The sequence below is a fragment of the Pongo pygmaeus genome, chromosome 1, assembly GCF_028885625.2.
Source record: "Pongo pygmaeus isolate AG05252 chromosome 1, NHGRI_mPonPyg2-v2.0_pri, whole genome shotgun sequence".
Taxonomy (NCBI): domain Eukaryota; kingdom Metazoa; phylum Chordata; class Mammalia; order Primates; family Hominidae; genus Pongo; species Pongo pygmaeus.
In genome coordinates, this window is record NC_072373.2 from 108,833,549 (window position 1) to 108,860,702 (window position 27,154).

Sequence of the window (27,154 nt, forward strand, 5' to 3'; positions counted from 1 at the left end):
AGGGGGCCGGACGGGGCGGAGCAGGCGGCATTTGCGGCCGGCGCCGGGGTGGAGAGTTGTGCGCCGGTTCCTGGGCCTGAGCTCCGGCTCCGGCTAGGGCGCCTGCGATGTCTCAAGATGGCGGAGCTGGGCGAATTAAAGGTACCGGCCCCCTCCCCCATCCCCATCTGGACTGAGCCCGGCGGTACGCCGTGTCCGGGAAGCGACCGAGACTGGGTGCCGGGGCTCGGGTGGGCGCCGACGACGTGGCAGGCACGGGCTGCTGAGCATGGGAGAGAAGTGGCTGAGAGCGAGGAAGGGGCTGCGGCGGGGCTCCGGGGGCGGGGCTGCGGGGCAGATGTAGGGGTGGGGCCGAGGGGAATTGCAGCTGTTGAGGGCTGAGGCGCAGGGGGCGGGGACGAGGGGTAGAAGTCGGATTTAGTAGTAGGGGCAGTTGTTGGGGTAGGGCCAGGGGGAAAAGCTGCTGTAGAGGCACTGGGGACGAGTCGATCAAGGCCAAGAGATGCAACAGTAGGGGGCAGATGCAGGGATGGGACCGCGGGGCAGATGTAGGGGAGGCTCCGGGGGAAAGGCAGCTAAGAGGATAGGGTCTTTGGGGCTACTCTCGGGATCCGAGCTTTAGGAAATGCCAGTAGGCTGCTGAGATGCGGGGGGCGGGGCTGTGCGGGCCGATACCTCGAGGGGTGGGGCAGAAGCATCCTGGAGGCTCAGAGGAACGTCCTGCCTTAGTGAATCGCGGTGTTTGGGCAGAGGCAGAGGCGTGTGAAACTATGGGATAGAAAGGTGGGAAGTTATAGGGAAAGCTAATGGAGAAAAAAAGGCAGGACAGAGGAGATAAGGATGGGGAGAAAGAGGAGCAAGTTTCTCATCACATTCCATAAAAGGGGTCCAAGACAAAGCCTCCTATGAGAAGAATTGTGTAGGGCTAGCAAGCCCTGACCATGACAGGATCTCCTAGAGATTCACAGAAGGGAGTCTTCTAAGGAGAGCGCTCCCCTCCTGCTACACAGAGTTTGGAGGGTGACCACATCTGAGGACATCTCATAGAACCTCAACTACCGAGTTCATCCCCCTGCCTCCTGGTTTTCCTCTGCCCTTTGAAATGGAGCTATGGTCCTGGGCAGGCTGGAGGTCTAGCCACTGGGCCCAGCTACCTTCAGGGGATTTGCGATTCTGTGCCCTGATTCAGAGGCTTTTCCTTCATCCACCCAGGGCCTCTGTTTAGAGCTCTGCCCTCTCCTCTTCCACCCCTATGGGGGGGGCTGTAGGTTGTAGAGGAGTATTATTTTCTCTGTGTAGGAGAGATGTCAGATTATGGTTCCTGGCAGATAGAGTAAACAGGCAGGATACTTGGACTCAGTGATTCACTGTTAATCTCCCCGACCCAAGTTTTGGTCCTGTTTCCCTTCCAGAAAAATAGGACTAAGTTGTGGGGAAGGGGTGGTTATATAAATGATTCCAAGAAAGGATCTGGGGGAGTTATGAGCATTGAACCCTGACCTGAAAACCCTGGCCACAGAAGCTTCAGAAGCTTGGGGGAAATAGCCGAGGTGAATTAAGGTGGTTGGGAGGGGTGGGCTGAAGGGCACAATCCTCCAGCCACCTGGCCCCTTTCTTCCCCGTGGGGCTGTCTGGCTTGAATCCTCTTGTCTCTCCCTCCTTCTCCCTGTCTCCTATCCTGTTCCCAGGAGGCTGGGATGGGTTTGAGAGTCTGAGAAAGGGCAAGAGAGGAGATAAGCAGCTTAAAGGAGAGTCCAGGGATGGAGGTGGGAGGCTGTATGGACTCGGAGGTGTGTCTGAGGGTAGCTTGCTGTCTGCCATTCCCTGCCCCACTCTGGCTGCTTCCAGGCCTGGGGAAATAGTGTTGCTCAAGCTTGGGGGTGGTGGTGATGATGCTGACCTGATGGTTGCTAAAGTGGGACTGAGATGTCCCTTTGGATAGGTCGACTACCTGGCAGTAATCCGCTAGCTGCGAAGCATCATCTTTCCCATCAGTGTTGGAGGGAAAGGCACTGCCCACCTGGTAGCTCAGCCCATGTCTTGGCAGGCCTGTGCAAGGGAGGATTCTCAAGTTTCTCTGTTCTTCTCCACAGCACATGGTGATGAGTTTCCGGGTGTCTGAGCTTCAGGTGCTTCTTGGCTTTGCTGGCCGGAATAAGAGTGGACGGAAGCACGAGCTCCTGGCCAAGGCTCTGCACCTCCTGAAGTCCAGCTGTGCCCCTAGTGTCCAGATGAAGATCAAAGAGCTTTACCGACGACGCTTTCCCCGGAAGACCCTGGGGCCCTCTGATCTCTCCCTTCTCTCTTTGCCCCCTGGCACCTCTCCTGTAGGCTCCCCTGGTCCTCTAGCTCCCATTCCCCCAACCCTGTTGGCCCCTGGCACCCTGCTGGGCCCCAAGCGTGAGGTGGACATGCACCCCCCTCTGCCCCAGCCTGTGCACCCTGATGTCACCATGAAACCATTGCCCTTCTATGAAGTCTATGGGGAGCTCATCCGGCCCACCACCCTTGGTATGGCTCTTTGTGGTCCCTTAGTCTTCTGGACTCCCTACCTGTTCCCCAAACATTTCTTAGGCTTTAGTCCTATGGGATCAGCGACCTGGGACAGGGGCGATTTCTGTGGCTGCCTGTGCATGGGCTTAGAATAACTGCCCCTTTGTATCCTCAGCATCCACTTCTAGCCAGCGGTTTGAGGAAGCGCACTTTACCTTTGCCCTCACACCCCAGCAAGTGCAGCAGATTCTTACATCCAGGTACATCTCTTCCAGTCTTCCTGCCTCATCTCTGGACTCTGCTTTCTGACTTTCTTCTCTTCTGCCCTGCGCTCTTCCCTATCCATCCTCCTATACCTACTTGTCTCTCGTTCTTTTGTGTGTCTCTTCTCTATCTCCTGCACATCTAACTTTCAGCCTTTCTGTGCATTCACCCTTGCCCTCTGGGGGCTACATGTTGACATCTCTTCATCTCCCTCCCTGTTACAGAGAGGTTCTGCCAGGAGCCAAATGTGATTATACCATACAGGTGCAGCTAAGGTGAGTTCATCCTCCCTGCCTATGCTGGGTACCCACTGGGGGTAGGAGTGAAGTAGGGGTATGACAGATACCCTTACGAGATGTCCCTGCTCTGCCACTGCCTACTGCAGCCCTGCGGCTCTTGTTGGATGCTGAGGGCTTCAGGCATCTATGACTGATTTTCTGGGGTTCCCTGTCTCTCTGCCAGATTCAAGTAAAGAAGTTTCTTCCCACTCTTTCCTCCTTTCTCATCTCTTACCAGGTTCTGTCTCTGTGAGACCAGCTGCCCCCAGGAAGATTATTTTCCCCCCAACCTCTTTGTCAAGGTCAATGGGAAACTGTGCCCCCTGCCGGTAAATGCTCTCCCCTTTTTCTGTCAGTAATCCCTTAGCGTTTCAGTTCATAAATATTAACTACAAACCTATTCTGAAAGAGACATGCCTAGCACAGTGCGTGGCACATAGTAGGTGCTCAGTTTACTGACTGAATCAATATAATCTCGAGAGTATTAAGATAGGGCTGAACAAAGGTTTTGTGACAACTCGGAGGAGGACATTAGTTCAACCCGAGATGTAAGAAAGACTTCTTTTTTGTTTTTTTTTTGGAGACAGAGTCTCTCGCTCTGTCACTCAGGCTGGAGTGCAATGGCGCAATCTCTGCTCACTGCAACCTCTGCCTCCCTAGTTCAAGCAATTGTCTTGCCTCAGCCTCCCAAGTAGCTGGGATTACAGGTGCCCACCACCCCGCCCGGCTAATTTTTGTATTTTTAGTAGAGACAGAGTTTTACCATGTTAGCTAGGCTGGTCTCGAACTCCTGACCTCAGGTGATCTGCCCGCCTCGTATTCCTAAAGTGCTGGGATTACAGGCATGAGCCAGTGCACCCAGCCAGAAAGACTTGACACCAGAGCTTAGAGTTAGAAAAGGTGAGGCATCCTTATTCCTCCTCCTCAGGGACTCAGTGAGTGGGTTCCTTTTTTCTCGATCAATAAATAAGCTCTCCTTTCTCCCCAGGAGTGAACCCCACACACAGCCCTAGACAGTGCTCCAGTTTTGTGAGCCACTGAATGGGCCTCCATCCCCTTGGTCAGTGAGTGAGTGAGTTGGCCTTCCCTCCAGGGATTGAATAACCCGAGACAAGATATCTTTTGTTGAAAGAGCAGAGCCCCTTCCCAGAGCCACTTCTCCGCTGACCAGTCCCTCCCTTCTCCAGGGTTACCTTCCCCCAACCAAGAATGGGGCCGAGCCCAAGAGGCCCAGCCGCCCCATCAACATCACACCCCTGGCTCGACTCTCAGCCACTGTTCCCAACACCATTGTGGTCAATTGGTCATCTGAGTTTGGACGGGTGAGCACAGCTAAAGCAGGTGCCTGGAAAAGCCTGCTGAGGGTGAAGGGGAACCATCCAGTGTCCTGGGCTGGGGAAGCATTTTCCTCTTTATGGGTCTGTCCCTGGTCCTCATGGAACAAAAGTGGGCAGTGGTGGTATGAGAAGCAGAGGCTAATTGTCTACCCCCTGCCTCCAAGTAGAATTACTCCTTGTCTGTGTACCTGGTGAGGCAGTTGACTGCAGGAACCCTTCTACAAAAACTCAGAGCAAAGGGTATCCGGAACCCAGACCACTCGCGGGCACTGAGTGAGTAACATCTTTCCTCTCTTCCCCACCTGATCTGGATCCAAGTCTTCCTGGCCCTCCAGCCTTCATAATTAAACCCATACCTCTTTTTTGACAACTTCCTCCCCTTCTCACATGAACCCCAACCCTCCCCGTCTACCCCTGACCAGTCTTCCAGTCTTTATAGTTGAAGTTGGACCACTCCCAGGCACCTTTGAATTTCCAATCATGTATCTGCTTTGCACCTCACAGTTCCTAACTCCAGCCCTGCTAGAATATGGGCTCTCCGGACTGGAAAGAATCTTAGGGGTCCTCTAATCTAACCCTCACATGATGCTTCAACTCCTCCAGATCATCTCTAACATAGCCAGAGTGTCACGCTATGTTTAAGCATCTTCAGGGATGGGAAAATCCCCCACACCCAGCCTTCATCATCCATATCCCAGACCACTTCCATGTGACGTCCCACTGGCCCCCAAAGACGCTCCACCCAGCAGCCTCTCAGCCAGAGCCATCTGTTCCTGGCCTTACCAACTCCTGGGCTCCCTCCAGCCTTGCTGACCTCATGGCTCTGGCCTCACTTTTGTTTCAGTCAAGGAGAAATTGACTGCTGATCCTGACAGTGAGGTGGCCACTACGAGTCTCCGGGTGTCACTCATGTGCCCGGTGGGTAAAAGGGGAGAAGGGAACAGGGTGGGAAGGGAGTTGGGTTTAGCCTGTGGACTTTGATGAGGGTTCCTAGGGATACTGGAGTGAAGTTTTCTGGGATGAAACCAGAGTGGGGCCTCTGACAAGAGAACTTGCTTCTCCTCAGCTAGGGAAGATGCGCCTGACTGTCCCTTGTCGTGCCCTCACCTGTGCCCACCTGCAGAGCTTCGATGCTGCCCTTTATCTACAGATGAATGAGAAGAAGCCTACGTGGACATGTCCTGTGTGTGACAAGAAGGCTCCCTATGAATCTCTTATCATTGATGGGTAGGCCATTTTGCTTCCTCTTACCTAGGACATCCACTAGAACCCTCTTTTCTTGGTTATTTCTTTTTCTTTTTCTTTTTTTTTTGGAGATGGAGTCTTACTCTGCTGCCCAGGCTGGAGTGCAGTGTCGCAGTCTTGGCTTACTGCAACCTCCACCTCCCAGGTTCAGGCGATTCTCCTGCCTCAGCCTCCTGAGTAGCTGGGATTACAGGCGCCCATCACCATGCCTGGCTAATTTTTGTATTTTTAGTAGAGACGGGGTTTCACCATGTTGGCCAGGCTGGTCTTGAACTCCTGACCTCAGGTGATCCGCCCACCTTGGCCTCCTAAAGTGCTGGGATTATAGGCATGAGACACCATGCCCAGCCTATATTTCTTTTTTCTTTTAGCCACCACCTCCTTCAGGGTTTTTAATTCATATGGCTTACTTCCCCTCACATGAACCGCAATTCTCACCTTATCTATCCCTTTTACCGATCTGTGTGTGTGTGTATGTGCGTGTGTGTGGAGGTGGAGGGCAACATTAAGGACTTAGTATATATAAGGCATCTTGCTGAGCACTTTGCATGACTTATCTCATTGAATCCTCACAATAACCCTATGGACTCGGCTCCTACCTGTAATTCCAACACTGGAAGGCTGAGATGGGAAGATCATTTGAGGCTAAGAGTTTGAGACCAGCCTGGGCAACAGAGTAAGACCCTCTCTCTAAAATTTAAAAAAAGTAGCCAGGCATGTTATAATAGCTCATGACTATAGTCTTAGCTGCTCAGGAGGCTGAGGCGGGAGGTTGGCTTGAACCCAGGAGTTTGAGGCTGCAGTGAGCTATGATTGCATTACTGCACCCCAGCCTGGGCAACAGATTGAGACCCTGTCTCAAAAAAAGAAATAATCCTATGATTGGCTAGTGACACTCACCCAGGAAAAAAAAAAGAAAAAAAAAAACCCTATGAGATAGGTAGTATCATTACACATGAGGAAACTGAGGCTGAGAGAGATTGAGCCTTGCTCAAGGTTATATTGTTAAGTGGCAGAGCCAGTGTACTGAACTGTCATAATGTATCACCCATAACAACTACCTGACTTCCCACTGAGCATTGCAATAAGGTTCTTTTGAGGGCCTGGATGTTCTAATCTTTTGATCTTGCTAGTCTTAACCCCTTTTTGGAATCTACATTATGGTTCTTGTTCCCAGTGCTCCTCCACTTTTTGTTTGTTTGTTTGTTTGTTTGTTTTTGAGACAGGGTCTCGTTCTGTTGCCCAGACTGGAGTATAGTAGCACAATCATAGCTCACTGCAACCTCGACCTCCTGGCCTCAAGTGATCCTCCCACCTTGGCCTCCCAAAGTGCTGGGATTGCAGGCATGAGCTACCATGCCTGGCCCCTAGTGCCTTTATTTATTTATTTTTACACAAGTGTTTAGACAGCCAAAGACCCAGTGCCTTTTGGAGATGGTTTATGGACTTCTGTATCTTTGCTCCTTTTGTTCCTTATACTACACGTAAGTGCTCAGATTTTTTTTTTTTTTTTTTGAGACGGTGTTTCACTCTATCGCCCAGGCTGGAGTGGTATGGCATAGTCTCGTGATCTCGGCTTACGCAACCTCTGCCTCCTGGGTTCAAGTGATTCTCCTGCCTCAGCCTCCTGAGTAGCTGGGATTACAGGCATGTTGCCGCCACATCCAGCGGTATTTTTGGTAGAGATGGGGTTTCACCATGTTGGCCAGGCTGGTCTCGAACTCCTGACCTCAGGTGATCCACCCTCCTTGGTCTCTGAAAGTGTGATGATAGGCGAGAGCCACCACACTGGCTTTTTTTTGAGGCAGAGCCTTGCTCTGTTGCCCAGGGTGGAGAACAGTGGCGTGATCTAGGCTCACTGCAACCTCTGCCTCCCGGGTTCAAGCGATTCTCGTGCCTCAGCCTCCCAAGTAGCTGGGATTATAGGCATGTGCCACCACACCTGGCTAATTTTTGTATTTTTAGTAGAGATGAGGTTTCACCATGTTGGCCAGGCTGGTCTTGAACTCCCAGCCTCAAGTGATACACCTGCCTGTACCTCCCAAAGTGCTGGGATTACAGGCGTGAGCCACTGCACCCGGCCTCAGATTGTATTTATTTTAAAACCTATTACTTACTTTGCAAAGCTCTTTTACCTTGTGTTATTTGATTACAACAACTCAAGAGAGGTCCAGTAGGATGGATAATGTCCTTATTTTACAGATGAGGACACTGAGATACGGGAAGGTGAGTTACAGAACTCTCTGGCTACTGTTCTGCTCATCTCCCAGCCCCATGAATTTTCATCTCTCTCCTCCCCCAGTTTATTTATGGAGATTCTTAGTTCCTGTTCAGATTGTGATGAGATCCAATTCATGGAAGATGGATCCTGGTGCCCAATGAAACCCAAGAAGGAGGCATCTGAGGTTTGCCCCCCGCCAGGGTATGGGCTGGATGGTGAGTGACCCCCTGTTCCCCAGCTAAGCTAAATCTTGGATGGCCTCTTCTCTGAGACATAGTCTTCTTAATACCCGCAGGCCTCCAGTACAGCCCAGTCCAGGAGGGAAATCCATCAGAGAATAAGAAGAAGGTCGAAGTTATTGACTTGACAATAGAAAGCTCATCAGATGAGGAGGATCTGCCCCCTACCAAGAAGCACTGTTCTGTCACCTCAGCTGCCATCCCGGCCCTACCTGGAAGCAAAGGGTATGAGAAAATAGGCTGAATCTACAGCAAAACGGACAGGGGAAGAAGTTAGGAATGCTTTCTGATCATTGGACAAAGCCTGGGGCAAGAGAAATGTGGAGGGGGCAGAGAGGGAACCTGGGGACCTGAACTGGGTGAGGGCATCTGTGGTTTGCTGGCTGCCTCAGCTCCTCTCTACCCACAGAGTCCTGACGTCTGGCCACCAGCCATCCTCGGTGCTCAGGAGCCCTGCTATGGGCACGTTGGGTGGGGATTTCCTGTCCAGTCTCCCACTACATGAGTACCCACCTGCCTTCCCACTGGGAGCCGACATCCAAGGTATGACATGGATCATAAGATGGACCCTGCACGGCCACACCCTCCCCAGAGCTACATCAGAACCCCTGTTCCTTCTCAAAGCCTCCTGCTTCTCCTGCAAGGGGCCACAGTCCAAAGTGCTTTGTCTTTTGGCGGTAAAGGGGTCAGATAGGAGGTTAATTTTGATTTTTCTTTTCCTGCCAGGTTTAGATTTATTTTCATTTCTTCAGACAGAGAGTCAGGTAAGTGGTTCTTTCTTCAGAAGGTCTCAGATCTCTGAAGCTTCCTTTCTAGGCACTGATGGGGCCCCTCCCTCTCTTATGATCTCTGGGGATGTAAATCTGCTTTCCCGTGAGGACAGTGAGGTGTAGGTAGCTTATTACCTCCTCAGCCCCACTGGTAGTTCCTGAGATTCCTACTTAGGCCTGCTTCCTAGATCCCCTGTTAATTTTCTGCCCTGGCCTACTCACCCCCACCCCCGTGTGCACTTAGAGCACCATGCCTGCTCTAACCGGACATTCCACACATTTCAGACGCCCACAAAGCCAAGAACCTAACAAGTTGGAGGAGCTCTCTCAAGGCAGGGAAAGGGGAAGGGTGTGGGGAAGTAGGGGAAAGAGGGAGAGGCTCTCCCGCTTCTCAAGAGAATACCTTGGGATCCACAGGGGTTGATTGCTCTCATACGGCATTTCTGAGATGAGTGACTAGGAGGTGGGGAAGTCAGGATGAGATCTTAAACTATGCCCTTGATTCTTCCTAGCACTATGGCCCCTCCGTCATCACCTCACTAGATGAACAGGATGCCCTTGGCCACTTTTTCCAGTACCGAGGGACCCCTTCTCACTTTCTGGGCCCACTGGCCCCCACGTTGGGGAGTTCCCACCGCAGCGCCACTCCGGCACCCCCTCCTGGCCGTGTCAGCAGCATTGTGGCCCCTGGGGGGGCCTTGAGGGAGGGGCATGGAGGACCCCTGCCCTCAGGTCCCTCTTTGACTGGCTGTCGGTCAGACATCATTTCCCTGGACTGAGTTCCTCGGATTATGGCAACTTCGCTGTCCCCAACACTGAGGAGGTATGCTGTGGAGTCCTAACCCCAGCTACTCTGATCCCTCTGGGGGTTCTGGCCAAGGGCCAGACAGACGTTCACAGATGCCTACTTTTGGCCTCATCTCTGCCTGACAAGGCCAGCACCCAAAGGGTTAATATTGAACCTGTTTTTAAGGACACTGGGGTCTGTTTTTGGAAATGTTCTTTAGATGGTGGCACATTCCTTTGGGTATGTTAACCTAGGCAGTGGGAGGCAAATGGGATGGGATGTGAGCTGGAAGAAGGGCTGAACCCTCAGCCTTGACTATGTCTAGAGCCTCTTGGGAAAGGGGCACCTCTCTTGAACCCCAAATGCTCTCTTGTTATCCCCCAAATCCATGGCTCTATTTCTTCTTCACATCCATTGTCTCTTCATGTCCATTCCATTCCCTTCGGCCAAACAGACAGGTGGAAAAACTGAGACAGGCAGTTTCAGAGATGGACAGAGAACTTTATTTTGGATTGTGGATGTGGACTTTTTTGTACATAAATAAGAAAAACCAAAATACTCCAAAGATGACTTCCCCTGCCTCCTACTCCAGTATGACAGAGGAGGATGTAAGGCCTTAGCCATGATCCCCAGGGGTTTGGGAGTCAGGCCCGGCCTATTGCTTGGGTCTCTCTCTATTTATATATTTAAGTTCACAGTGTTTCTTATTCCACCCTAAGCTTCTAGAGGCTCATGGCCCTGTGGTTAGGCCTGGCTCATTCTGCACCTTTCCAGGGAGGTGGAAGGACCCTGTGCCCTCCTTCCCAATCTTCTTTTTCAGGCTCGCCAAGGCCTAGGACCTATGTTGTAATTTTACTTTTTATTTCTAAAGTTGTAGTGAAGCTCTCACCCATAATAAAGATTGTGAATGTTCTGTGAGTGTCATGGAGATGGGCTAGGGAGGGGATTTTACACTTCACTTTCCAGACCCCTGGTTTGGGGGAAGAGGGTCCATGTTCCATTCTTCCTTTGCTGGCCCTGGGTCCAGGTGAGTTGCACTTTTACACGGTGGGGGTGTTCTATGGAGGAATTCCAAGAGAGGTTGTCCTTCCCTCCTTTCCCCATGCCTGTAAAAACTAGACCATTCCAGCCCAGTACTGTGGAGCTCTCCGGTCCTTTTTCACTTTTACCTGCCCAGATGTTGCAGCCAGAGCTTGAGGGCAAACTTGGTTCCAGTGCTGACTCTCTCTTTGCCCTCTGCCATGGTTGGGATCATCCGCAGGAGGGTGGACATGGGCAGGACCAGAGGTCGGGCTCTTCCATCCTCCTCTAGTTCCACTGCACTGCATGGTGACAACTCCTGTTGGGGCTGTGCCTTGTAGCTTACAAAGAACTTACATATATGTTAGGTCCCTGAATCCTCCCAACTACCACAGGAGGTGGGTGGGTGTTGACCTCATTTGCAGAAAGGAAACAGGTTCAAGGAGGGTTAAATGACTTGCCCCTGTGTTAGAACTGACACTTAGACCTTCAATGCTAGCCAGTTAGAGCAAGAATCCTTGGGGTTTGATGGTCAGTGTCTTAGATTTCATGTACCTTCTTAATTATCAGCTGACCTACTCTCCTTAAATCTCCCCCACAACACAAAATTCCATCCTGAGGACAAGATAGACGCTGAACTTCTCAACATGAATATGTTGGTGTATTAGAGGCTGAGGGAGAAGCTCTTACTTACAGGACAGAGGGTGGTAGGTCCTGGGGGAGAAGTCTGGGTGTCTCTGTCCCATCCTCTGTGGCAGCCACTGCAGCAGCTACATCTGGTGTCAGCCACGTAAGGGCGCTCACCTCACTTGGGTTTGGTTGGATCCGGGCCTGGGGTCAGACATGGTGACCCCTCAGTCATTGCCTGTCCCTGGGCTGCCTGTTCGTGATCAAAACCTACCTGCAGGTTTCATGGAGAAAGGCAGGAGCAAGGGGAAAGGGTATTGCATATTCTTCGTTATCTCTGACTACCCCCCCAACCCCCGCCCAGCTCCTAATCATAGTCAGAACCAGGTTGCTTGGGCTCCTCTGAGCCCTGTTTCCTTCCCTCACTGCCAGCCCTACCTGCAACTGCTGCTGTGATTCCTGGGAGATCACGAGTAGATACAGAACAATGTGATGGTATTTGGGTAAACCCCAGCTCAGCCTAGGAGGGTAGGCAGACTAGGAAAAGAAAACAGCAAAAGTGAGAACTTTGTCACTTTTTTTTTTTTTTTTTAAGATGGAGTTTCGCTCTTGTCGCCCAGGCTGGCATGCAATGGCGTGATCTTGGCTCACTGCAACCTCTGCCTCCTGGGTTCAAGCGATTCTCCAGCCTCAGCCTCCAGAGTAGCTGGGATTACAGGCGCCTATGACCACGCCCAGCTAATTTTTGTATTTTTAGTAGAGACGGGGTTTCGCCATGTTGTCCAGGCTGGTCTCGAACTTCTGACCTCAGGTGATCTGCCCACCTCGGCCTCCCAAAAGTGTTGGGATTACAGGCGTGAGCAGGTGCGGTGGCACCTGGCCCTGTCACTTTTTGAGACTTTGTTAATACAGCCTTAGGGTGAAACAAAATGGTGGCCAAAAGCTGAGGGCGTGGATGGTACAGATGACACAGCAGGGATATGGGTGAGGGTTATGGATTTGAGGACTCCAGCCCACTTATGTGCTATTGTTTCCCTTGTAGCCAAGGCAGGTAGGGGCTGATCTATGGACTTTGGTGGGTAGTTGTTGAAGTCTCTTGGTTAAGTATGGAGGAGCTTCTCCCAGCTCCTTGTCTCACCTCCCATAAACCCAGAGGGACCCAAGAGAACTGTCCCTGGGGCAGGTGTAGTCCAGTCTCCTCCCAAAGTTCTCGAAGCCCTCCGTCCAGCAGCTGGGAGTCAGAGAAGACACATCAGAGGGGCCAGTGCCTGACTCTTCCAAGTCCTTTTGCTTGCCCCTCCCTCAGTCCACACCCAAGGTGGTCCCAGGCATGGGTCTCTTGGCTCAGGTTGGATCAGGTGACTGGTTACCTCCTCCTGAAGTTCCACGTGCCCACCTGCAATAACAGTGGGGCCAGTAGGTGAATGGTGGTGGTCTTCGCCAGGGACCCCCCCACTCACTGTTGACTCTCCTATCCCCTCCAGTGGACACAAAGGGAGTTGCAGTCCCTTGTGACTATGAGCATGCCACATTTTGGGGCCCACTTTATCCTTCTGAGACTGGGAAAAACATTGTTGCGGGGAAAGGGCAAATTTCTTCTCTGTACTTGGGGCCTTGTCCCCAGAATACTCACCCGGGGGTACCCAGAGGTTGGGGGAAACGCTGAGGGTGCGTGCCCTTCTGGTTAGCAAGACAGTCTTGTCGCTGGACTGCAGAATGACGGCCACACCCAGGTCCACACCTCGATCTGTGGGCAGCTCAGCCCCAGGGACCCTGGGCCGCTCGTCCAGGGCCGCAAAAGGGCAGAAAGGGGGTCGCTGGCAGAAGGAAGCCAGCTGGGTTAAGGCTTCAGAAGGGCGGCACTGGGTGGGCGTGACTTTCAAAAATGGGGCTACACCGCGCGTTGGAGGCAGGGTCCTCGCCGCCAGTTCCCACCCGATTTCAGTCCCCATCTTCGGCCCTTCACTGCCCCCCCTCTGGGGCCCCCTTCTGCCGACCTGGAGCGGAAGAGTAGCGGAGGCGCCTGGGAAGGGCCTGCTCGAGAGGACAAGCCGTCCTCGCTTCAAGCTGCAGTGAATGGGCCACGGCCCGAGCCCTGGCCCGGCTCCCAGGAGGCCACACACACTCCGTGCGAAGCTCACCGACTCCGGACGCCCAGACAGGAGCAGCTGCACCCGCACAGCGGCCATAACGCGACTCTGGAGTCGCTGCGGCCCGCCTGGCGCCCTCTGGTGGCCTAGCGACGCTTCCCCTCGGAGCGTTCCGCGGGGTCGGAAGGTAGCGGGGTTTCTGAAAGTCCCCGGGCAAATAAGGGCACATCTTTTGAGGATGACCCATGGGTATAATATTAAACCACAAAGAAGAATACCTCTAAATGCTCAGCTCCTATTCCTTCCTATCTTCTCTGTTTAGGACAATGACCCCTAGACCGAATGACTTCAGGACTCACATGTTACTTCCAACCAGCCCTAAGCTGAACTGTAAGCAGCCTCTACAGCACTGTGCACACCTGTTACAGCAGGCATCACTTCGAATTAATTATCTCCAAGCGAAGCACACCAAACAACATTTTCGATACCACTTCTCCTTTCACTTCACTCAAATGGCAACCAAGTATGCAGATGCTATCTCCTTAAACGTCCTCAAACCCATGTTCTCTCCAGCCTTCATTCATTGCCCTCGTTTAAGCTTTCCTCATATTTTGCCTGAAATATTATTGCAAGTCTCCAAATAGTCTTGCCCCTACCAGTTCATTCTCTACAGTGCTGCCAGAGTGATGTTTTGTTTTGAGAGTCTCGCTCTACAGCCCAGACTGGAGTGCACTGGCGTGATCCCAGCTCACTGCAACCTCCATCTCCCAGGTTGAAGCGATTCTCGTGCTTTAGCTTCCAAAGTAGCTGGGATTACAGGGCGCCCACCACCACGCGCGGCCTTTTTTTTTTTTTTTTTTTTTTTTTGAGACGGAGTCTCGCTTTGTCACCCAGGCTGGAGTGCAGTGGCACCATCTCAGCTCACTGCGACCTCCATCTCCCTGGTTCAAGCGATTCTCCTGCCTCAGCCTCCTGAGTAGCTGGGATTACAGGTGTGCACTACCACATCTAGCTAATATTTAAATTTTTTTGTAAAGATGAAATCTCACTGTTGCCCAGGCTGTTCTTGAACTCCTGGCTTCAACTTATCCTCCCAGTGTGTTGGGATTACAGGATTGAGGCACCATCAAAATTATTATCTTCTAGCTGTTTTGAAATGTACAGTAAATTAATAACTATGCCACCCTGCTGATCTATCCAACACCAGTCTTATTTCTTCAAACTGTATTATCTGTGCCCACTAATCAACCTCTCTTCATCCTCCCCAACCTTCCTAACCTCTGGTAACTACCAATCTATTCTTTATTTTCTTGAGATCCACTTTTATAGCTCCTATGTGAGACAGAACATGCAATATTTGTTTCTGTGCTTGGTTTATTTTACTTAACATAATGACCTCCAATTCCATCCATGTTGCTGCCAATGACAGGATTTCATTCATTCTTATGGCTGAATAATATATACATTTTCTTTAGCCTTTCATCTATTGATGGGCACTTAGGTTGATTCCGTTTTGGCTATCGTGTATAGTGCTGCAATAAACATGGGAGTGCAGGTATCTTTTTGATACATTGATTTCTTTCTTTTTGGAAATTATATATATATATATATATATATATATATACACCCAGTAGTGGAATTGCTGGAGCATAGTTCTATTTTTAGTTTTTTGAGGAACCGCTGTAGTCTTCCACAGTGGCTGTACCAATTTACATTCCCAACAGTGTACCAGGCAGGGCTCTCCTTTTTCCACATCCTCACTAGCATTCATTCTTTCTTCTTGATAAAACTAATTACTTGGGGTGAGATGTTATTGTGTCCGAAATCAGTGGATTCTTGGTCTCACTGACTTCAAGAATGAAGCCGCGGACCCTCGAGGTGAGTGTTACAGCTCTTAAGGTGGCACATCTGGAGTTTGTTCCTTCTGATGTTCGGATGTGTTCGGAGTTTCTTCCTTCTGGTGGGTTTGTGGTCTCGCTGGCTCAGGAGTGAAGCTGCAGACCCTGGCGGTGAGTGTTATAGCTCTTAAGGCGGCGCCTCTGGAGTTGTTTCTTCCTCCCGGTGGGCTCCTGGTCTCGCTGGCTTCAGGAGTGAAGCTGCAGACCTTCGCGGTGAGTGTTACAGCTCATAAAAGCAGTGTGGACCTAAAGTGAGCAGTAGCAAGATTTATTACAAAGAGCAAAAGAACAACACTCTCAGTGTGGAAAGTGGTCTGAGCGAGTTGCCACTGCTGGCTCGGGAGCCTGCTTTTATTCTCTTAGCTGGCCCCACCCACATCCTGCTGATTGGTAGAGCCGAGTGGTCTGTTTTGACAGGGCACTGATTGGTGCGTTTACAATCCCTGAGCTAGACATAAAGGTTCTCCAAGGCTCCAGCAGACTCAGGAGCCCAGCTGGCTTCACCCAGTGGATCTCACACAGGGGCTGCAGGTGGAGCTGCCTGCCAGTCCATCGCCGTGCGCCTGGACTCCTTCCTCAGCCCTTGGGTGGTCGATGGGACTTGGGCGCCATGGAGCAGGGGGTGGCGCTCGTCGAGGAGGCTCCGGTCGCGCAGGAGCCCATGGAGGGGGTGGGAGGCTCAGGCATGGCGGGCTGCAGGTCCTGAGCCCTGCCCCGCGGGAAGGCAGCCAAGGCCCGGTGAGAAATCAAGCGCAGCGCCGGTGGGTCGGCACTGCTGGGGGACCCAGTACACCCTTCGCAGCCGCTGGCCCGGGTGGTAAGCCCCTCATTGCCCGGCCGGCAGGGGCAGCCGGCTGCTCCCAGTGCGGGGCCCGCCAAGCCCACGCCCACCCGGAACTCCAGCTGCCCCGCAAGCACCGGGCGCAGCCCCCGGTTCCCACTGGCGCCTCTCCCTCCACATCTCCCTGCAAGCTGAGGCAGCCGGCTCCAGCCTTGGCCAGCCCAGAAAGGGGCTCCCACAGTGCAGCGGTGGGCTGAAGGGCCTCAAGTGCCGCCAAAGTGGGAGCCCACAGTGAGCGAGGGCTGTGAGGACTGCCAGCACGCTGTCACCTCTCATTATCTCATTGATTTTGATTTCCATTTCTCTGATTAGTGATATTGAACATTTTTTGATGTTATCTGTTGGTCATTTGTATATCTTCTTTCAAAAACTACCTATTAAGATCTTTTGGCCATTTTTAAGTTGGATTGTTCTTTCTGCTATTGTTTGAGCTCCTTGTATATTCTGGTTATTAATCCCTTAAGATAGTTTGCAAATAAAGCATCCTCATCTTTCAAACTATACATTGTCACTTTCTCTGTGTTCCCTTCCCTGCCTGACCCTCTTCCCTTTCTGGCCTCTCTGTACATAGTGTTTACTCTTCTACTGTAGCACCCCTAATACTTCCTGGTACTTGTGTACTTATTTGTCTCCTCCTACTAGACTGTATGCTCAAAATTTATTAATCTTTATATCCCCAAGGCTTACCCCAGTACTTAGCACAAAACAGGTGCTTAGTAAATGATGGTGACTGGCTTGAGCGCAGAGGTGGTGTCTTATTTATCTATCTTTGTATGTTGTGTTTAGTATGGTGGCTGGCAATTGTTTGACACACAAGTGTTTAAACAATTAGAAAACACATTGGTGAGAGAACACTGAAGATAGTATAAAACAACATCTAACTGCTTTAAATGAATTAAAGCTGCTGGGACAAATTACATCCATGATACTGAGAGACAGAATTTAGCATTGCCAGTTTTAAGGAACCATGGAGAAGAGAAAGGCACTAATTTACTGTGTGCTTACCATATGCCAGGCATTGGGCTAGCTGTTCTACGTACACAGTTTCAGATGTGTTAGAAGCCTGGAGCTGGCAAATGTGGCTTCAGTCCACAGATTCTAGTGTGACTGCTTGGGACAATCCACCTGCTAACCCCGAAAATAACTTTTTTTTCTACTCTGTGATAGTCTTTCACATTCCCTACACAGTGTGTGTGTGTTAAAAATTACGGTTCATCAGCCTGGGCAACACAGGGAGGCCCTGTCTCTACAAAAAAAAAAAAAAAAAAAAAAAAAAAAAATTAGCTGGGTATGTGTGGTGCATGCCTGTAGTCCCAGCTACTCCAGAGGCTGAGGTGGAAGGACTGCTTGAGCTCAGGATATCAAGGCTGTAGGGAGCTGTGATTGCGCTATTACACCCCAGCCTGGGTGACAGAGTGAGATCCTGTCTCAACAACAAAAAATTTATCTATCTATCTAATCTATCACCTATCTATCTCAACAAAATAAAGAACAGGTATAGACATCTGAAAATAAAATTAACTTCTTAGGAAGTTTCCTACTGCCAGGGATGTAGGTAACCATAGGTGTGGGTAACTTCTTTATGGGAACAGATGCATCTGATAGATGATTAACCTTGTTGATTTCAGGTTCTTCCCACTGCCAAGATTTGATGAGGGGAGACTATAGCAATGGATCTAAATATGCCAAATTCTTTCAGGTGTATCCTGGGCTGCAGGGGATAGAGAGGGGGGTTTAGTTGAAGACTATACAACTTATCCTACTGCAAATAATGCATCCAGGCACCTCCTTTATTTTTCCATCCCCCCAGATCTTCTGAGGAAGATGCTTCTTCTGGATCACTGTCTCTTCATGGTGCACTCAATGTAAGACTCCAGCAGGAAGATGGTTTCGTCCACCTGGATTTCACTGGCATCCAACCTGAGTGAAAAGTAAAAGCATTTGCCTAGACTGAATGTTCATTAGCATATTTAAGATTAGAGGCTAGGGCGGGTGTGGCCATGGATAACTGCTTGGTTACCCTTCAGAGTGGATGGAAAGAAAGCAGGAGAACCAGTAGATCATTTTGCTATTTACCGAGCATCTTTATGTGCCAGACACCATGGAAACTGCTAAGAAACTGCTAAGAATGCAAAATACAGAGCCTCTGTCCTGGGGGAAGGTAGTCTTAATTTGCAATCAGGAAAACGAATGTAAAGGCACAGGTATAAAAGGACCTAGTGTGTTTTAAAATAGCAAGAAACTAAGAGTGTCTGAAGCTTAAAGTGAGTGGTGATTAGGAAGAAATGGAAGCTTCTTCGGCCTGACAAAAGCCATCTAGGAAAAACCCACAGCTAACATCATACTTAATAATGGTGCAAGACTAAAAGCTTTTCTCCTAAGATCAGAAACAAAACAAAGATGTCTGCTCTTGTACTTCTATTCAACCTTTTACTGGAGGTTCTAGCCAGGGCAATGGGGCACGAAAAAAAAAGTAAAGGCATCTAGATTGAAAAGGCAGAAGTAAAACTCTCTCTATTCACAGATGACATAATCCTATTATAAAAAATCTCAAAGAATCCGCAAAAAACCTACTAGAATTAATAAATGAATTTAGTAAAGTTGTGGGATATAAAATCACAACACAAAAGTTGGTTGTTTTTGTATAACACTAGCAATGAACAATCCAAAACTGAAATAAGCAACCACTAAACTAGTATCCAAAAAAATACTTAAGAAATAAATTTAATGAAAGAGGTGCACAAATTGTGCACTGAAATGTGAAGGTCTAGGAAAGAGGTGATGAAGGCCTGCGTGTGGACCAAGATGAAAGGCCAGATTTGAGACACATGACTCAAGTAAAATTAAGCCAGCGCAGTGGCACTTGCCTGTAGTCCCAGGTACTTGGGAGGCTGAGGCAGGAAGACTGAACCTACGAGTTCAAAGCCAGTCTGGGTAACACAGCCAAAACCCCATCTCTTAAAAAAAATTTATCAGTACTTGATGAACAAGAGAGTGTATATGGTGCTGGAGAAGAAGCTGAGAACATCTTCAGAATTGCTAGTTTACAAAAATAGGTGGATTAAATTCTGTTAAGTGAGCTGGAGAAGACAGTGAGTTTAGGTTTGCTCGTGCTAAGTTGGAGGGTTACAGGATGTCAAAATGGATTTTCTGGATGGTATTCTGAACGCAGGTCTGAAGTTTATGATGCTTACTTGTTGACATTACGTTTCAGGGTCTCTAGCTGCTGACGTTCAGGAGCTGTGATCATCTCCTCTATTTCTTGTAACTGTGCATCCTCTGCACCAGTAGCCTGCATAGATGCAATGATGGCTTCTACCCTCTGAGATTTTTCTAGTAGACGCCTGTCAAACAAACACAACTCTGAGACATCTTCCCTAACCTGGGAGATTCTCTTACCACGTGTGTCTGAGGCACAACCCACCACCCTTTTACCATTTTCCTGATCAAAGTAGATAATGTCACCTTCTAAGGACATTTTCTACAAACTTATTTGGAAATATAACTTCACTCCTGAAATTCTTACTGCCTCTCATTTGCACTTAAAGTTTGGTGCTTTTGTACGTTTCTCACAAATTTAATCTGAAAAATTATTTCACTGGGAGCATGTTAGAAAAGTGTAGACTAATGCATGATTTACACTAATCTAAGCCAATGATTCAATGCAAGTAGACTGGTTGCTATCTCTACTGGTTCCTACTTCTCAAAAAAAAAATTTTTTTTGAGATGAAGTCTCACTCTGTCGCCCAGGCTAGAGGCAAGTGGCGTGATCTTGGTTCACTGCAACCTCCACTCACTGGGTTTAAGTGATTCTCCTGCCTTAGCCTCCCGAGTAGCTGGGACTACAGGTGCCCGCCACCATGCCCAGCTAATTTTTGTATTTTTAGTGAAGACAGGGTTTCACCATGTTGGCCAGGTTGGTCTCAAACTCCTGACCTCAAGTGATCCACCCGCCTCAGCCTCCCAAAGTGCTGGGATTACAGGCATGAGCCACCCTGCCAGGCCCAGCCTCTATTGGTTCCTATTTCTAGAGGAAATTTCCCCTCAGGCCCTTGATCTTGAAAAATGTAAATAACTCAACTGAAAATGTTACTTACTTATTCTCTTTGGTTTCAAATTGCCTCCTTTCTATCAAGTTGGCTATGCTCTGAGGAAAGAGAAGACAGACAAGGAATGCACATAGTTCTATTTCAGCAGCTCAGGGCGAAGTGGGCATATGAAGGGGACTTGTCCGTGTGGAGGAAATGGGCAGAAGGTCCAGATTGAGTTACCTTGTAGCACCTGTGCAACAACATTCGGGCAGCTGACAGGATGTTCACAGTATATAAATAGAAGGTCCTGGATGGGGCATGGTCTGGTGTTTTGGGAATTTCCTATTTGTCCAATAGAAAGAAAAATAGCAGAAATTATACTGTTTTAGAACTGGCAAAGTACACACTCATTCCACCTGGAGTTACTTAGCCCTCTTTTTTACTTATACTTTCCTGTTTCCTAGTCATTCAGTACCTGTGTTCATTTTATTTATTTATTTATTTTGAGACTGGGTCTTGCTCTGTTACCTAGGATGGAGTGCGGTGGCGTGATATCAGCTCACTGCAACTTCTACCTCTGGCTCAAGCAATCCTCCCACCTCAGCCCCCCGAGTAGCCGGAACTACAGGCATGCACCACCATGCTCCGCTAATTTTTTAATTTTTGGAGGGTGGCGGAGACATGGTCTCACTATATTGCCCAGGCTGGTTTTGAATTCCTGGGCTCAAGTGATCATCCTGCCTTGGCTTCCCAAAGTGCTGAGAATACAGGTGTGCCCAGCCCAGTCTCTGTGGTTTATGTCATAATTAGTCAAATGGAGAGCTGGGCTTCCCTGTTTTTTCCATTTGACTGTCAGCATCCTGAGCTGGGGGAGAAAGGGAAGGCAACTAACATTTACTGAACAACTCTATGTGCCAGGTAAATTCTATTCAATCTTTACAAAAAATCATATTATTATTATTTTTGAGACAGAGTCTTGCTCTGTTGCCCAGGCTGGAGTGCAGTGGCACAATGTTGGCTCACTGCAACCTCTGCCTCCCAGGTTCAAGCAATTCTCCTTCCTCAGCCTCCTGAGTAGCTGGGACTACAGACACACGGCACCATGCCCAGCTAATTTTTGTATTTTTAGTAGAGACAGGGTTTCACCAGGTTGGCCAGGCTGGTCTCGAACTCCTGACCGCAAGTGATCCGTCCGCCTAGGCCTCCCAAAGTGCTGGGATTACAGGCATGAACCACCGCACCTGGCAACCATATTATTTTTATTATCACCATCCATCACTGTTTTATAGATGGGAAACGTGGTAACTTGCTTAATGTAACTGGGTAAGGCAAGAGATGTAATCTGACTCCAAAATCCATTCTATTTACTCATATGGTCTACTAAATAGCCCTGCAAAGACTCAGTTAGATGTGTTGATAAATTTAAACTATAATAGAATTAAGGCTTAAGGAAGAACAGAAATGAGAAGAGAAAAAAAGGCAGGGTGGGTTTGGGGTGATGTCCTGGCTGTGCCACTTTTTTGTTTGTTTGTTTGTTTGTTTGTTTTTTGAGACAGAATCTCACTCTATTGCTCAGGCTAGAGTGCAGTGGCTTGATCTCGGCTCCCTGCAACCTCCCCCTCCCGGGTTCAAGAGATTCTCCTTCTTGCCTCAGCCTCCCGAGTAGCTGGGACTATAGGCATGTGCCACCAGGCCCAGCTAATTGTTTTGTATTTTAGTAGAGACGGAGTTTCACCATGTTGGCCAGGCTGGTCTCGAACTCCTGACCTCAAGTGATTTGCCCACCTTGGCCTCCCAAAGTGCTGGGACTACAGGTGCGAGCCACCGCGCCCGGCCACCTCTTTCTCACTAGGGCAGTTAAGGCCCCAAATTATCCTCCAAGTGCTCGCTATGTCTCTGTGAATCATTTTTTCTGTCTCAGAGCTGGATATAGAGTTTGCTTGGGGGTTTAGTATGTTTGCCTAAGAAGCTTCTCTCACCCTAGGCCAGCTTTGCTGGTTGGCAATTATTACATCCTTGGTTGGTTACCTGGAGTGACATGAAATTTTCTGAGAGCATCTTATATAGCATATCCTTGGCCTCCTTTGCAGGAATCATTGCAAAGTCTTCCACTTGCTTCTGCTCTATGTGTTTCTTCTGCAAAACTAGACGGAATATTCTAGCACAGCGAGACCCAAATCTGGAAAGGAATGAAGAAAGCAAATGGCATGCTAACATAGAAGATTAGCTTTACTTCCCAGTGATAGATGGGGTGGTTGTTCTATTCTATGTGTGAAGCCAGGACCAGACAGGAACAGTGATCAGAAAATTATTCTACAGCTCCATAGGTTGGTGATGGTAAGGCATCACCAACTGCTGTTAATCATAAGGCAGTCACCAACTGCTGACTCACTTGAGCGCCACAGTTCCTACATTTGTAAGCAAAGGCTTTAGGGAGGCTGGTTAATTTGCATCAGTAGGAATTAAACAGTAGGTTATTTTAGGGTAAAGAGCAGTATTACATGAGATCCATAGGAGTCCAGTGAAAAAATGGGGCAAAGTGTGCCAAGGTGTGGTTATATTGGGGGCTTACATAATGATCAAATTACTTCACTGGGGATAGGAAGTATGTGATCCCAAACCCAATCAGTGTCCCCCTTACCTCTCCTGTACGACGGACTCCAGAGTGGCTGTGGCTAGGGATGCTAATGCCTTATGGAGGTCTTTATGTAGAGAATTAAGGTCACTCAGTAATGTTTTGGCCTAGTTATTGTGATCTGAGTTTTACTCCTGTTTCTAATTTATAATTATATTTTAAACCCTATTTTGTTTTTCATGTTATAATTTATGGTTTCAGTCATGGTACATAAATATTCCAAAACTTTAATACAAGTATTTAAGTAAGGGTTTTGCTTAACTAAAATTTGGTTGATTAAAAGTCCTTTTTACTTTTCTTTTTTGAGACAGGGTCTCACTCTGTCACCCAGGTTGGAGTCAGTGGCATGATCTCAGCTTACTGCAACCTCCGTCTCCTGGACTCAAGTGATCCTCCCACCTCAGCCTCCTGAGGAACTGGACTACAAGCAAGAATCATTACATCTGGCTAGTTTTTGTATTTTTGGTAGAGATGGGGTTTTGCCATGTTGCTTAGCTGATCTTGAACTCCTGGGTTCATGCAATTCACCTTCCTCAGCCTCCCAAAGTCCACCATGCCTGGCCTCTTTTTACTTCATCATCAATGCAGTTCACTGAATATTCATAGAAAAATTTATTTAACAATTACTTCAATTTTCTAAATTATTTAGTATAATAAACATTACCAAATCTTTCTTTCCTAAGGCACCATTCTGATTTATAGGTCAGGCTGCCTGACTCTAAGGAAATAACTGGTAAGGATACTGATGACATACATTCCTCCACCACTGTCGCCAGACTTTCCAACAAACTCTAGCTATTAAGAAAAAGAGAGAGTGTTAACTGAATGGAAAGTCCAGTGATTCTGTTTCCAATGGAACAAATCTAACCAAAAGTCTGTAGCAGGTAGCCCTCCTATCAAATGATGTGGAGAAATTGTCTGGGCTGGCTAGGTAGAGAATAACTCTACAAGAGGATGATACTAGGTATCAGTGCAGAAATAAATTATCAACAGTACAGGCTAAAGAAAAAAGAAAAAAAGAAAAAACAGACTTACTGGATCATCTGCCAGCAGAGTGAGATACTGATCAAGAACTTGTTTAGAGATGTTATAGCCAACAGGTAGGGATCTGAAGATCTGTGGAGCAAAAGACACTTAAAATGGGTTTGGGAACTTAGAACTCCTGACCTTACTGAAATAAAGATGTTTTAGGCCGGGCGCAGTGGCTAACGCCTGTAATCCCAACACTTTGGGAGGCCGAGGTAGGTGGATCACTTTGGGTCAAGAGTTGGAGACCAGCCTGACCAATATGGTGAAACCCTGTCTCTAGTAAAAATACAGAATTAGCTGGACATGGTGGCGCATGCCTGTAATCCCAGCTATTTGGGAGGCTGAGGCAGGAGAATTGCTTGAACCTGGGAGGCAGAGGTTGCAGTGAGCCAAGATTGCGCCATTGCACTCCAGCCTGGGCTACAAGGGCGAAACTCCGTCTCAAAAAAAAAAAAAAAAAAGTTTTAATTTTAGTTACCACAAAACTGTCCAAAAATATTCACAGCAGGGTTGTTTGTAAGAGTAAAAAACTAGAAATACCCAAATGACCAGTACTGAGGAGTACACTAAAATAAAATATAGCATGGCCATTAAGTGGAATATGACACAGTCATTATGAAGAGTGAGACAAATCTATAGAAACTGACATGAAAGGAAGTTTTACATACACTGTCATATAAAAAATCAAGTTATAGAACAGTATGACTAGGTTGGGTGTGGTGGATCACGCCTTTGTAACGCCAGCACTTTGAGAGGCCGAGGTGGGCGGATCACTTGAGGTCAGGAGTTTAAGACCAGCCTGGCCAACATAGTGAAACCCTGTTTCTACTAAAAATAAAAAAATGAGCCTGGCGTGGTGGCATGTGCCTGTGATCCCAGCTACTCAGACGGATGAGCAGGAGAATGCCTTGAACCCAGGAGGCGGAGGTTGCAGTGAGCTGAGATCGCGCTACTGCACTCCAGCCTGGGTGAAAGGGTGAGACTCTGTCACAAAAAAACGAAAACAAACAAACAAAACCCAACAAAAAAGCCAGTATGAATAGTCCCATTTTGGGGTTAAAAAATACATATACCCACATATATGTTAGAGTATGCAAGGTCTGAATAAAGATACATACCAAACTTTTTTTTTTTTTTTGAGACGGAGTCTCACTCTGTCTCCCAGGCTAGAGTGCAGTGGTGCGATCTCAGCTCACTGCAACCTCCCACTCCTGGGTTCAAGCGATTCTCCTGCCTCAGCCTCCCAAGTAGCTGGGATTACAGGCGCCCATCACCATGCCTGGCTAATTTCTGTAATTTTGGTAGAGATGAGGTTTCACCATGTTGGACTATGCTGGTCTTGAACTCCTCAGGTGATCTGCCTGCCTCGGCCACCCAAAGTGCTGGGATTACAGGTGTGAGCTGCTGTGTCCGGCCTTTTTTTTTTTTTTGAAATAGGGTTTTGCTCTGTTAAGCTGGAGTGCAGTGGCATGATCATAGTTCACTGCAACCTCAACTCTTGGGCTCAAGCAATCCTCCTGCCTCAGCCTCTCGAATAGCTGTGACCATAGGCATGTGGCACCACACCCAGCTAATTTAAAAAAAAATTTTTTTGTAGAGACGGGGGTCTTGTCATGTTGCCCAGGTTGGTCTTGAATTCCCGGCCTCAAGGGATCCTTCTGCCTCAACCTCCCAAAGTTCTAGGATTACAAGTGTGAGTCACTGCACCTGGCCGTAGAACTTTAAAATAAACAATATAAAAATATAGGAATATTTAAACATAGTCATGCACCATATAACATTTTAGTCAACAATGGACCATGTGCAGCTGTGGTCCCATATTATACTGGAGCTGAAAAATTCCTACTGTTTTGTGATGTCATAGCTGTTGTAACATCATAGCACAATGCCGTTGTGAAACACATTACTCACGTGTGTGGTGAGGCTGGAGTGCAGTGGCATGATCTCGGCTCACCGCAACCTCTGCCTCCTGGGTTCAAGTGATTCTGCTGCCTCAGCCTCCCAAGTAGCTGGGACCACAGGCGCATGCTGCCATGCCCGGCTAATTTTTTTTTTTTTTTTTTTTTGTATTTTAGTAGACGGGTTTCACCATGTTGCCCAGGCTGGTCTCAAACGCCTGAGCTCAGGCAATCGCCAGCCTCGGCCTCCCAAAGTGCTAGGATTACAGGCGTGAGCCACCCTGCTCAGCCTGTTACTGGTTTTTAATAAATACAGTGTAGCCTAAGCGTGTAGACCATCACATTCACATTAATTTGCCATTCATTCACTAACTCCCGCAGGGCAACTTTTAGTCCTGAAAGCTCCATTCATGTTAAGTGCACTAAACAGGTGTAGTTTTTAATTTTTCATACCATATTTTTACTGTACCTTTTCTGTGTTTAGATACACAGATGCTACTGCGTTACAACTGCCTACAGTATTCAGTACAGTAACATGCTGTACAGTTTTACAGCCTAGAAGCCATAGGCTATCCCATACAGTCTAGGTGTGCTGTAGGCTACACCATCTAGGTTTGGGTAAGTACACCCTATGATGTTCACACAATGATGAAATCGCCTAACGACACATTTCTCAGAATGTATCCCTGCTGTTAAGTGATGCATGACTGTATTACTATGAAAGTAATATAAATAACACATATTGGATATATTAAACATTGATATTTTAAATACAGGGGGTCAAATAAAGTCCTGAATGCCAAGGCTCTCAGAGTCCAAATCGTGGATTCTTAAAATAATTAGGAATAGGCTGTACTTGACGAATAGATACTTTGACTAAGTGAATAGTGTAGATTTTTAAAAGCTGGATCCTAAGAGACCAAACATTTCAGTGCTCATCACTTGAAGATAATCCCTGCTCCACATCAAACACCCTGCTCTTTCAAGGCTCAGACCTCAACCCAAACTCAGGATCTGTGTATAATAAATGTTGTTAACACCCAAGAATCTGTCAGAAAGTTAGTGCAAGAACACGAAACTCACCTCATTGGAAGACAATGGCTGGGTGAAGGGAGCACTAGAGGAAGTGGTAATCTCACTCATTCGGAGCATGGTTCGCACAATCTCGCTGCTTGTCTGTTTGAAAAGTAAACTAGAATTCAGAAATCGCAGTGCTGCCCCCGGCTCTATGTGCCAATGGCCATATCTGACAAATAAGTAAATGTCCCTGATGACCAATGACAGACCCACTTAGGTATTACCTGGTCCATCCTGTTAGCAACTGCACTCACAATGGCTTGGTCACGGAAGTGTTGGTGGAATCTGTCAAGGTTGGCCTGCCAATAAATCCCATCATCTGGAATGGGCTGAGGAAAAGATTTAGAGAAACATTTAGATATAGTGTAAAGTTT

General features: G+C 48.3%; 4 protein-coding genes and 1 long non-coding RNA gene across 10 annotated transcripts in view; 3 read left to right on the top strand and 2 right to left on the bottom strand.

Annotated features, from left to right (window-relative positions):
* On the top strand, positions 1-10,547 carry PIAS3 (protein inhibitor of activated STAT 3). Of its 3 annotated transcripts, none has more exons than XM_054452759.1 (14): positions 1-141; positions 2,094-2,511; positions 2,669-2,753; positions 2,982-3,032; positions 3,274-3,364; positions 4,223-4,357; positions 4,540-4,645; positions 5,217-5,290; positions 5,439-5,599; positions 7,920-8,053; positions 8,134-8,302; positions 8,487-8,620; positions 8,804-8,841; positions 9,360-10,547. In XM_054452759.1, the coding sequence occupies exons 1-14, from the start codon at positions 118-120 to the stop codon at positions 9,624-9,626; spliced, it is 1,887 nt and encodes a 628-aa protein (XP_054308734.1). In that variant the 5' UTR covers positions 1-117; the 3' UTR covers positions 9,627-10,547. The 3 variants fall into 3 exon arrangements, with proteins under 3 accessions (XP_054308734.1, XP_063520077.1, XP_063520066.1); XM_063664007.1 differs by having other exon boundaries at positions 5,496-5,599; XM_063663996.1 differs by having other exon boundaries at positions 5,496-5,599; positions 8,487-10,547.
* LOC129015142 (neuroblastoma breakpoint family member 11-like) overlaps positions 1-27,154 on the top strand; it is a 2,260,169-nt gene that overhangs the window by 1,884,406 nt on the left and 348,609 nt on the right.
* Positions 10,115-14,132, bottom strand: NUDT17 (nudix hydrolase 17). 4 transcript variants are annotated; one of them, XM_054453057.1, is made up of 8 exons: positions 13,279-13,529; positions 12,915-13,098; positions 12,652-12,677; positions 12,420-12,512; positions 11,720-11,818; positions 11,349-11,485; positions 10,804-10,956; positions 10,115-10,692 (listed from the first exon to the last, which is right to left on the bottom strand). In XM_054453057.1, the coding sequence occupies exons 1-8, from the start codon at positions 13,468-13,470 to the stop codon at positions 10,590-10,592; spliced, it is 987 nt and encodes a 328-aa protein (XP_054309032.1). In that variant the 5' UTR covers positions 13,471-13,529; the 3' UTR covers positions 10,115-10,589. The 4 variants fall into 4 exon arrangements, 3 of the variants coding, with proteins under 3 accessions (XP_054309032.1, XP_054309022.1, XP_054309037.1); XM_054453047.2 differs by having other exon boundaries at positions 12,915-14,132; XR_010126148.1 differs by lacking the exon at positions 10,115-10,692 and having other exon boundaries at positions 10,821-10,956; positions 11,349-11,555; positions 12,915-13,502.
* On the top strand, positions 13,459-23,815 carry LOC134739491 (uncharacterized). Its single transcript, XR_010126185.1, has 3 exons — positions 13,459-13,558; positions 17,921-18,041; positions 23,084-23,815. It is a non-coding gene; the product is annotated as an uncharacterized LOC134739491 (long non-coding RNA).
* The window catches only part of POLR3C (RNA polymerase III subunit C), an 18,626-nt gene continuing 9,354 nt past the window's right edge, over positions 17,883-27,154 (bottom strand). The window contains exons 6-15 of the mRNA XM_054452817.1: positions 27,005-27,109; positions 26,787-26,879; positions 23,812-23,892; positions 23,520-23,571; positions 22,783-22,843; positions 22,170-22,320; positions 20,382-20,483; positions 20,208-20,257; positions 19,305-19,454; positions 17,883-18,030 (exon numbers count right to left, since the gene is read on the bottom strand). Coding sequence (XP_054308792.1) covers positions 17,949-18,030; positions 19,305-19,454; positions 20,208-20,257; positions 20,382-20,483; positions 22,170-22,320; positions 22,783-22,843; positions 23,520-23,571; positions 23,812-23,892; positions 26,787-26,879; positions 27,005-27,109 — 927 coding nt within the window. The 3' untranslated portion in view covers positions 17,883-17,948. The remainder of the gene's footprint in view (positions 18,031-19,304; positions 19,455-20,207; positions 20,258-20,381; positions 20,484-22,169; positions 22,321-22,782; positions 22,844-23,519; positions 23,572-23,811; positions 23,893-26,786; positions 26,880-27,004; positions 27,110-27,154) is intronic.

Coding starts and splice junctions, on each gene's coding strand:
- PIAS3 (XM_054452759.1), top strand. CDS start 118: ATGGCGGAGCTGGGCGAATTAAAG. Junction 4,646..5,216: donor AGACCACTCGCGGGCACTGA/GTGAGTAACATC, acceptor CTTTTGTTTCAG/TCAAGGAGAAATTGACTGCT. Junction 8,621..8,803: donor ACTGGGAGCCGACATCCAAG/GTATGACATGGA, acceptor TTTTCCTGCCAG/GTTTAGATTTATTTTCATTT.
- NUDT17 (XM_054453047.2), bottom strand. CDS start 13,470: ATGGCCGCTGTGCGGGTGCAGCTGCTCCTGTCTGGGCGTCCGGAGTCG. Junction 11,486..11,719: donor AATCACAGCAGCAGTTGCAG/GTAGGGCTGGCA, acceptor GTCTGACCCCAG/GCCCGGATCCAACCAAACCC. Junction 10,693..10,803: donor TGGCTGCAACATCTGGGCAG/GTAAAAGTGAAA, acceptor ATTCCTCCATAG/AACACCCCCACCGTGTAAAA.